Source organism: Athene noctua, chromosome 17 (assembly GCF_965140245.1).
Source record: "Athene noctua chromosome 17, bAthNoc1.hap1.1, whole genome shotgun sequence".
NCBI lineage: Eukaryota > Metazoa > Chordata > Aves > Strigiformes > Strigidae > Athene > Athene noctua.
The window spans coordinates 275288-284691 of NC_134053.1; the positions used below are offsets into that span (position 1 = coordinate 275288).

The 9404-nt window shown below is 50.9% G+C and overlaps 1 protein-coding gene across 3 annotated transcripts; it reads left to right on the forward strand.

Annotated features, from left to right (window-relative positions):
* The first annotated feature begins 2634 nt into the window (after positions 1 to 2634).
* Positions 2635 to 5867, forward strand: XBP1 (X-box binding protein 1). Of its 3 annotated transcripts, none has more exons than XM_074921506.1 (5): positions 2635 to 2926; positions 3003 to 3099; positions 3177 to 3320; positions 3917 to 4056; positions 4848 to 5182. In XM_074921506.1, the coding sequence occupies exons 1-5, from the start codon at positions 2724 to 2726 to the stop codon at positions 5032 to 5034; spliced, it is 771 nt and encodes a 256-aa protein (XP_074777607.1). In that variant the 5' UTR covers positions 2635 to 2723; the 3' UTR covers positions 5035 to 5182. The 3 variants fall into 3 exon arrangements, with proteins under 3 accessions (XP_074777607.1, XP_074777604.1, XP_074777605.1); XM_074921503.1 differs by having other exon boundaries at positions 2637 to 2926; positions 3177 to 3345; positions 3983 to 4056; positions 4848 to 5867; XM_074921504.1 differs by having other exon boundaries at positions 2638 to 2926; positions 3893 to 4056.
* Positions 5868 to 9404: the final 3537 nt, after the last annotated feature.

Genomic DNA, 9404 nt, shown 5'->3' on the forward strand with positions numbered 1-9404 from the left:
TTCCACCTTAAGACTGAGCGCACTAGAATCTTGAGAGGTGCACTCTTGAACCCCAGCATGTAATGATGAAATTTAAGAATAAGTAAAATGAATATAAAGTTCATTACAAATATTACAGGTTTGGAAATAACCTCATTTTAGGCAGCGGAACAGCGCCCTTTCTCATTTAATCAGCTATTGATGCAGATCTGGGAATACTCCAGCTGTTGACACGAGCTCGGGGCCCTGGGCCACTTTCCAAGTGTTTTCAAACGCACATTGGGCAAACAAGCTCTTTCTCATACTACGATCGTTAGTTAAACTAGCTTTTCTCTATACCCTCTTCTATTTTCTTTCCGTCCTCTATTCCCCCTTTTTTCATACGGAGATAACATTCAACTCGTGTTTCTTTCTCTGTATCTGATATTATACAAGGGCAAAGCTTCTCCACCTTTGTTAAACAAAACTATTTCCTTTGGTGGGTTGGCCACCTGGAACATACAAAGGAAAGCTGTTAGCAGGAACTAATGTTGTTTCTGGCAGGACAGTCAACAGCATCCGCATTGGCACATCCTTTAGATGGATGGTGGTGCTCAACTAAAAGGCAGGGTGAGAAGCATTCTTGAGTAACTAGAGCACTGTCATGTGGATCACAGGCTTGGATCCAGAGTACAGAAACTGGAATGTGTAAACAGTGAGTTTGGGGGAAAAAAAAAAAAAGGTGGAAATCAAAATTAAACTTTAAGTCTTTTAAATAAAGCTTTCTGAAAGGGTGTCTCAGTGCAAGATTGGCTTTACTGAACCTTTCTTTGCCACTCTTTTACCCAGTGACTTAACCATATATTTAATAAAAGACTTTATGTATCCTAATGGTAGCAACCTAATATTTGTGAGCCTTAATGTGTTCTCAGTAACTACATCACAGCTAGTCTTAGCAATGCTACCACAATTACTCAACAGGACTAGACTGCAGGGTGTCATGCCCTTCTTGTGCCAGCTACTACTGCCCAGCTAGACACCGTAATGGACGCTGTTTACACTCAGTAGGAGCGGACCCCAGCGCCAAGGGCAGCTTCCAGCTTTGTGCCTGATCACACCCGACTGAGAAGGGGCTCATGTACCACTCCTAGTATATATGTCTCTGCACTTCTGAAGTTTATTCATGATCACAATTGTTGCAAAAGGAAAAAAGAGGCTTTTGCTCTGGTTCCATATAAAACTAAACAGGAAAATTAAATGACAGACAAACCAAAAGTTGGGATTTTTCTTCAGCCATAATGCAAAGAAATCTGGATTTCTACATGATAAATCACATCATGGTAGCCTCAGCAGTATAGCTATAAATATCTCAAAGCAGCAGAAGCAGGGGCAGCGCAAGATTTTTGTTTGTTGTAGAAAAGGGCAACGTGCTTGAAATGAATGTCTGAAATCAGAAAAAGATATTAATACTGGACCAGCATTTTTTTAGAAAACAGTAAAGTTTTAACTGAGAATTAGAATTACAGAAGAAACATGAGTCCAAACCCAGAAGAGACATACAAAGAAGCAGATGGCTTTCAATGACGGGTATCTGGGGGGCTTAGCAGGACCTGAACAAACAACTTTTCTGCACTCGGACTAAAAGGCTTACCGAAAAGTTGCTGTATTTTTCACAAAGGTGTCAAAGTAGAAAGGTGAACCCTCAGCCTTAACTAAATGTCATGCTGCAGTGGGTAAGGATAGAACAAACACAGACTTACAAATGCAGAGTTTGTTCTTTGTATCATGAAAGCCTGGCAGAACTCCAGCACTGGAGTGATGCCAAACCAGTGCACCAGTGCCTTTGAACTTCTAAAGCTCGTTTTTTTCTTTACTGTTTAACAACTAATTTAAACTCGGTGTACAAATGGATTTCAGAAATAAACGTAAGTAGCCAAAGTTTCAACATTTCATAACCCCTTAGGTCATGGACAACTGCCGCTGGCAAAGCACGGAAAGCTGCGGACACTGGGCTAAGGTGACATTTCCAATCCCCCGGTGGCTGTGTGCCTGCTCGCACGTGGCCCAACAGCCGCGTTCCCCGTGTAGAGGATTTCGAGGTTTTCCACCTCAAAACTGACTTGTCTGGGCCAGGTACCCGTGTCCGGCACCAACACACTGTGCTGCTACTGTCAAGGCAGGGGCTGGACTCAGAGCGCGGCCCCCGAGGGATCTCCGCAGGCTCTCTTGCAGCTTCCAGCGGTCAACCACCAACCTCCTCTCTGCCTTTTTGTTCCGCTTAGCTCATGCTTCACCTCATTCTCATGGCATCTGTCATCGCTCCGTCCCGGCACTCGTGTTCCCACCAGAGCCGTCCCTTTCCCTCGCGTTCTGCTCTGGGGCAGATCCCCCCGGGGACGCGCCCGCGGCTCCGCCTCAGCCGCCTCTGAGCGCGCCCGGCCCCGCCCCGCCCGGCCCCGCCCTGCGAGGCCCCGCCCCGCGGCAGCTCGGCGAGGCCCGGCCGGGCGGGGCGGGGCCCAGCGCGCGCCCCCTCTCAGGGGCCCCGCGCGCCGCCGTGACCCCGCCCCGCGCGCTCGTCTGATGCAATTCCCTTCACCCCCCGGCTCCCGCCGCGGCCAATCACGGGCCGCCCCTGGCTCATCGTCACGGCGCCCCGGCCAATGAGGAAGAGCCACGGCGGTAGAAATGCGGGCGGGGCGGCGCGGGGCACAGACCGCCGCGAGCCGTGGCGCTGGGCAGCGCCTCCCGGCCCGTCCCCGCCCGCCATGGCAGCGCTGCCCGGAGCCGCGGCCCCGCGGCTGCTCCTCATCCCCGGCCGAGCGGCCGACCCCCGCGGCCCCGGCGCCGCCCAGCAGCAGCTCTCCGTCGTCCTGCCGGGCGGAGCCGCCCCGGGCCCGGAGGCCCCGCAGCAGGCCCGCAAGCGGCAGCGGCTCACCCATCTGAGCCCGGAGGAGAAGGCGCTGCGCAGGTGAGGGGGGCCCTGGCCGGCCGCCGGAGGGAGGGCGGGAGGGAGCCGCTGCGCTGACGGCCGCGCTGCCCCGCAGGAAGCTGAAGAACCGCGTGGCGGCCCAGAGCGCCCGGGACAGGAAAAAGGCGCGGATGACGGAGCTGGAGACGCAGGTGGTGGAGCTGGAGGAGGAGGTAAGGGGCTGGGTGGGCCCGCGGCGGGGCGGCCGTGGCCGGCGCTGTGGCCCCCCCCGCCTCACAGCTCTCTGCAGAACCAGAAGCTGCTGCTGGAGAACCGGCTCCTGCGGGAGAGGACGTGTAACCTGGCTCTGGAGAACCAGGAGCTTCGCTGCCGCCTGGGTTTAGATGCGGTGAAGACGGAGGAGGAGGAGGAGCAGGAGGAGGAGAAGCCCCAGGTGAGCTCCGCCACGTTGGCGGCGCGTCTCCCTCTTCCCGGGCAGAACCGGCCGGGCTCCCGGAGGTAACTGCGTGGCAGTGGGCGGGGAGGAGGAACCCTGGCGCCGGGAGCTTTCGGGCGGAAACTGCCCTGCTGCGAGCAGGGAGAGAGACTTCATGTGCCAGAAACATTCGTGCCTTCCCCATGGAGGCTCCACCACCGGGTCTGACCTGGGTGCCCTGGTCGTGTGGAGGATTGCGAGCCGACTACTTCCAACTTGTTCTAAGACTTTCATCTGTTCTTCTACATTGTGACCTAGAGCAAAGTATTAACTGTTAGAGTGTAACGTATGCCCATCTCAAAAGAACCGGGGGTATAGTGGGGGGGACATTTAAGTAGCAAACAAAATAAATGGGCAGATGTATGGAAGTTTGAGCCAGCCTTGGAAGTGGTTTTACCTTCATGTTCCTGCAGCACAAGCAAGTGGAGAATCTAATGTTAGAAGCCTCTGCAGGAAGAGCATGATCCCCAGGATTACGTACTGTCTGACAGAACATTTGTGGTGACACTGTGTTTTTTCCCTTGGTGCAGGTTGTGAAGGAATCGCAGGTGGAGGAGATGAGATTGGTGACCGGGTCCGCTGAGTCCGCAGCACTCAGACTACGTGTTCCTCTGCAGCAGGTGCAGGCCCAGCAGTCACCATTTCTGATAACTTCCACATGGATTCTGATGGCAGTGACTCTTCAGATGCAGAGGTGAGCATCTGCTCCGATCCCCAATACTGGAAACTTACAACCACTGTGGATTTCACACACTAGTGTGGTAACTTCTTGATGTAAAGTCACTTGATGACTTTCCATAGTTGCCTGGATTTCCAAGTCTTGGAAAGCTGTACCTTGTGGCTCAAAACAGCTGTGTTGAGCTGTATCCAGTGAGTACAGGAGTTCATGGAACTTGAACAAGTCCAGTTTCCATAAAATCTTGAGAGTATTGCTTGAAACAAGTCTCTTAGCTCTTAACAACAAAAGTGTACAGATCTAAAAGCAGACTGTGCTTTTACTGTTGAAAACAAACTTGATCGTTTTGCTGATGTGCTGGCACTTAGCAAAGCTCTTTGAACTTAAAGCCCTTACGGCTTAAAGTCTCTTACGGCTTCCTCAAAGGTAAGGGACGGGCATCTTTCACCTCTAAAAACCCCAAAACAAAATCCCTGACTTTGGTCATGGGCAGGCCTGCTAAGCCAGGTGGAGTCTGCAGGTAGGGTGGGCTCTGTACCTAAGGGGTCCAAGATCTTGAGTTTTGAATAGAGACTGTGAATATCAAATGTGTGTAGAGTTGTATGGGGATTGCCAGTACTCTTACAAAAAAGTTACTTACCTTTTGGAAATTTGTCTGTTAATTTCTCTAACTGTTCTGATGTTCTTGGTAAAACTCCCAGTTCTGTGAGCATACTTTAACTCAGAGGTGAGGGTTAATAGATGCCACAACTGATGTCTTGCTCTAACAGCCGTAGGCTGTCTTTCTAAAACAGTATTTTGTTCTGCAGTCTGATCTACTGTTGGGCTTTCTGGACAGTCTGGACCCAGACATGTTTCTCAAATACACTGATTCAGCGTCAGTGTGCCTGGAAAAGCTGGAGGAAGAGATGTGTGGAGAAACAAGTTCCATACCAACCTCCCCCTCTCCCTCTTTGGGGTCCCCATCAGCAAAGCTGGAGGCCATTAATGAACTGATAAGGTTTGATCATGTGTACACAAAGCCCCTAATACTGGAGATTCCTGTTAAAGTGGGCAACCAAACCAATATGCTAGTGAAAGTTGAGGAAGTATCTCTCCCTCCATCTGAAGACAAAGCTACCCCTGAGGTCTCAGTATCTGTGAAAGAGGAACGTGTAGACAGCTTCATGCCCGAGCTGGGCATCTCTGACCTGCTTCCCTCTCACTGTAGCCTTGCTGCCTCAAGCTATCTGTTGGATGCCTGTAGTGACTCTGGGTATGAAGGATCCCCGTCACCCTTCAGTGACCTGCCCTCTCCGCTTGACACTGGCCATGCTTGGGAGGATAACTTTGCCAATGAACTCTTTCCCCAACTGATCAGTGTCTAACTCGGTAGCGTTGACCCTCTTGGGTGATGATCCTGGCAGGGTAACAGGATAAGCCCCTTTGGGGGGTGGGGGGAAATGAAGTGTACTCAGTGTTGCTCACTCCTGCCCCCGCTAGTAGACAGAGCCATGGCCAGTGCGTCTCTCCTGGTGTGAAAAAGCCTAGGGTGTGCTGTCCTGCCCCCCTCCGTCAGCACTGGCTGATGAGGACGGAAAGTCTTTCTCAGTAACTTGCCAGTTCTATGTCAACCTGAAAATGTTCATTTTGTTTTCCATTTAAGGTAATCTTAACACCAAGAACTGCAGTGGGATAGTCATGTATAGACAGCTGGGTTAAAACTAAATAGTCTGTAGAACTACAGATTTACTATGTAAATGCTTGTTTTCCATTTGCTATGTAGAGTTGCTTTCTCCATTTAATATTTAACTGTATTGGTGCAATTAAAGTGCAGTGCAGCTCACAAACCCTTTTTTGCCTTGGATCTCAATGGGGAGGGGAGTCTGGGCCTTGCAGAACTTGAAACAGCTTTTCAGAGATGGGGTGTCTGTCTCATCTCTGTACCACCCAGCAGCCCCTCTTGTGTGTGAGCTGCTCCTTCAGCAGTGTCTTTCTGGAAGCACTTGGTGCTGCAAGCTCTGTTCAAGGTAGGTGGGTTTGTACGAGGGCCAGAGCTGCCAGACCAAAATCTGCACCTGGGTAGAGAATGTGGTTGGTGGTAGCTTGGTGTCTGAATGGAATTACTGCAGTATCTTCCTGTTGGCAGCATGTTTGTGAAGCAGTGAGACACACATGGGGTGAAAAAGGGGCGGATTCTGTGTTACCACAGGAATCCCTGAAGCAAAATTTGTAGGAGCTAATTTCAAACACCACAGTAGGACTCCGTTATCCTCATCCATTTGTTTCCACATCACGCTATTAAAGACACTTGAACTGGGGTGATGGAGATGAAACTGAAATTTTACACTGAAAGCATGAGAGCTGTTCCAGGTATTGGACAGACTGTTCTTGGTTTCGGTGCTATTTCAGGTCTTGCATTCAGTTTTGACAAAAATAACTTGAGGTGGGGGAAGGAAGGAAATGGGGCATGGGACAGGAAAGTATTGGTCACTGCCACTCAAGGGGACAGGACTGCTCTGGATTACAAGCAGCTTGGTTATTCAGGCTTGTAATAAAGCATTTCTGTCTGAATATTGGATAGCAGTAACAACTACAGCTGTGCAATATAGTAGACACTTAGATTAAAAATTTAAGCTTTTAAGTAGTCTGAGAGTAAGTTGCTTTACTTTGAAGCTGGAAAACAGGGATGACTGCAAGAGGACCCTTTAGTACCTAATTACATTGTCCTGCATCCAAAAAGCAAATGAACAAATGTGAATTTGATCCACAGTTCTGCATTACTTCTCAGTGAAACTGCATATTAAATTTAAAAAATGAATATAAGTACAAGAGAAATAATGTAAGGAGGAAGTTTCATTTCTTCATGACTCAGCTCTGCATTTTGTAGCCTAGAAGTCAAAGACACAGTTTACAGGCATATTGTGGTAGTTGAAAGTAGCACCTGTAAGAGGAGTGATATGTCATGTACTCCCCTCAGGGCTGGGGGAGGCTCAGCCCAGCACACCAAAGGTGGTGGGACTGCTCCTCCTGTTCACACAGCAGCACCTGCCCTCTACAAGGTCGCTCAACAGACTGAACAGGAATTGATGGTGCTGCAGGATTTTGAGTGAGTCGCGGCAGACCTAACCTGTGCCTCTAAGAGGCTTTTCCTATTTTTGCCTCCTCCGGAGCTGATCCCAATTGTAGAGGAAGTGGAATTTTTGGTGATGTTATCTCCCTTAAGATATATCAGGTTATCAAAGATGTTTCTCAGCCCAGTTTCATGGGGGACTCCAGAAAAGGGGGGAGGGACTCTTGATTGGGGGGTAGGGATAGGATTGAGGGGTGATGGTCTTAAACTGACAGAGGGGAGATTTAGATGAGATCTGAGGCAGAAATTCTCCCCTGTGAGGGGGGTGAGGCCCTGGCACAGGCTGCCCAGAGAAGCTGTGGCTGCCCCCTCCCTGGAAGGGTTCAAGGCCAGGTTGGACGGGGCTTTGGGCAACCTGCGTTGGTGGAAGGTGGCCCTGCCCGGGGCAGGGGGTAGGAATGGATGGGCTTTGTGGTTCATTCCAATCCAAACCATTCTGTGATAACCACCAGAAAATCCAACATTGCAAAGAGCTGCTTCAGCCAACATTCAGAATAAAAAAATTTCTACCTCTCCTGCATAGGAGTTTGTTGTTCGTAAGCCAAACCAACTACACTTCTCAGCTGCTAGGCAAGCTTCTGCTCCAGTAGTTGTCCTGAGCCAGTGCTATGAGATCCATGCTTGCAACTTTGAGATTTTAAACTGCTTTGATTAAGGTAGGTAGTGGTGGTTTGAACCAGCATCCTGAGTAAAGAACAGTTGGACAGCTGCACATGTAGGCTTTCTGCATTCTGCTCACGCGCCTGCCCCAGAGCAGCCACGTGCTGTGAAGCAGAGGCTCTGCCCCAGCAGGAAGGAAGCAGTGGTGGGTACATTCCCCTTCCTCTGCTGCAGCAGCTGCCAACTGTCCCTGGAGCAGCACTGCAGCCCTCATCAGCTGGGCACTACCTCAGAGAGAGCAAGGGAAGAGGGTGCACGGTGAGGGTGAGCAGCAGAACGCCACCGTGGCTGGCGCATGAGGAGCTCTGCTGCCCTGGGCTCATCCCGAACCTGATAGCCCTCACTGTGGGGGCTGCAGTGCCCACCGTGCTGCCTCTGTCCTCTCCTGCAGAGGCTGCTCTGGAAGCTCCCAAGAGCTGTCCTGCTGCCCCTCGCCTTCCTCCCCAGCTGCCTGTGTGGCACCTCGTAGCGGGGCCGTGGCCACCCCCAGCCCCGTCCATCTCGGGGGCTCAGGCTGGTGCTGTTCAGCTGCCGCAGCACCACCTGTGAACGTGCTTCGGACGAGCTCTGAAGGTGATGCCAAAGGAAGCAAACTAGATAATCCTCAACGCTGCCTACGGAAAGTCGGTGCCGCACCCCCACTGCTGGGGGAGCGCTGCCACCCCTCACCCCGCGGGGCTGCAGGGCCGCTGGCACGCACGGCTCTGCCCGCTGCCGTCGTGCATCCCTTCGCTTCCTCACAGCTGAACACGCTGTGCCCGCGTCAGCAACCAATTCTTAAGGTCTAAAAAGCTCAAGCACAATTCTGTTCTGGTCACATTTCCATCGTATTTGGAAATGGACTCTGTTCAGTAGGCTCACACCCAAACCTTCTTAAGCACAGTAGACAAAAATGTTGAATGAAGTAGCATTTACACTGTTTTGCTTCCCTTTTTCAACTTTACAGCTACAGAGTTCCTGGCAATACTTTGTCCTAACTGGCAGCATTATGTTCCAAGAAAAGCTGCTAAGAGTTACTGAGATCTCTTCCACAAAAAGCACACCGCTAGTTCTCGTTGGGCATCTGGAAGCCTAGTAGTATCCATAATTTCTATTACCACTAGTATTTTTTACTAGAATCAAGTCCACTTAAGTGCTACCAAGGCAGGATGAGGGGTTTGGGTTGTTTAAAATATATATATTTATCTAGTACATCAACATCCACAGATTAAAGTGTGAGAATTTGATCTGTCAAGAGAGGATCTTTATCGGAGATTTTCCTGCGGATGAGAAAAGCCAAGTTAAACTAAACCCAGGCAAAGCTGGGGCAGCAGGGGGAGGAGTCCCGGAGGCACAGAGCGGCTGATCTCAGGCTGATCCCACCGCTGCCCTGCGCTCCCTGACTGCTCTGGCCTCTGCTCGGGAGTCCTGCTCGCCTCACCAGCACAGACCCAGACCCAGTGCTCACGGGTGTGTTGCATCTGCACTTGATTAACTAAATCATCTGCGTTGGCAGCCAGGCAGCTGCTCTAGCTCAGTGATAGACGACACAGGCTCTGGAACAATGACAAGTCCAGGTCTGAGCCCGTGCCGAAATAAACTCTGTCCCTCTCCC

Coding starts and splice junctions, on each gene's coding strand:
- XBP1 (XM_074921503.1), top strand. CDS start 2,724: ATGGCAGCGCTGCCCGGAGCCGCGGCCCCGCGGCTGCTCCTCATCCCC. Junction 2,927..3,002: donor GAGGAGAAGGCGCTGCGCAG/GTGAGGGGGGCC, acceptor GCTGCCCCGCAG/GAAGCTGAAGAACCGCGTGG. Junction 4,057..4,847: donor GTGACTCTTCAGATGCAGAG/GTGAGCATCTGC, acceptor TTTGTTCTGCAG/TCTGATCTACTGTTGGGCTT.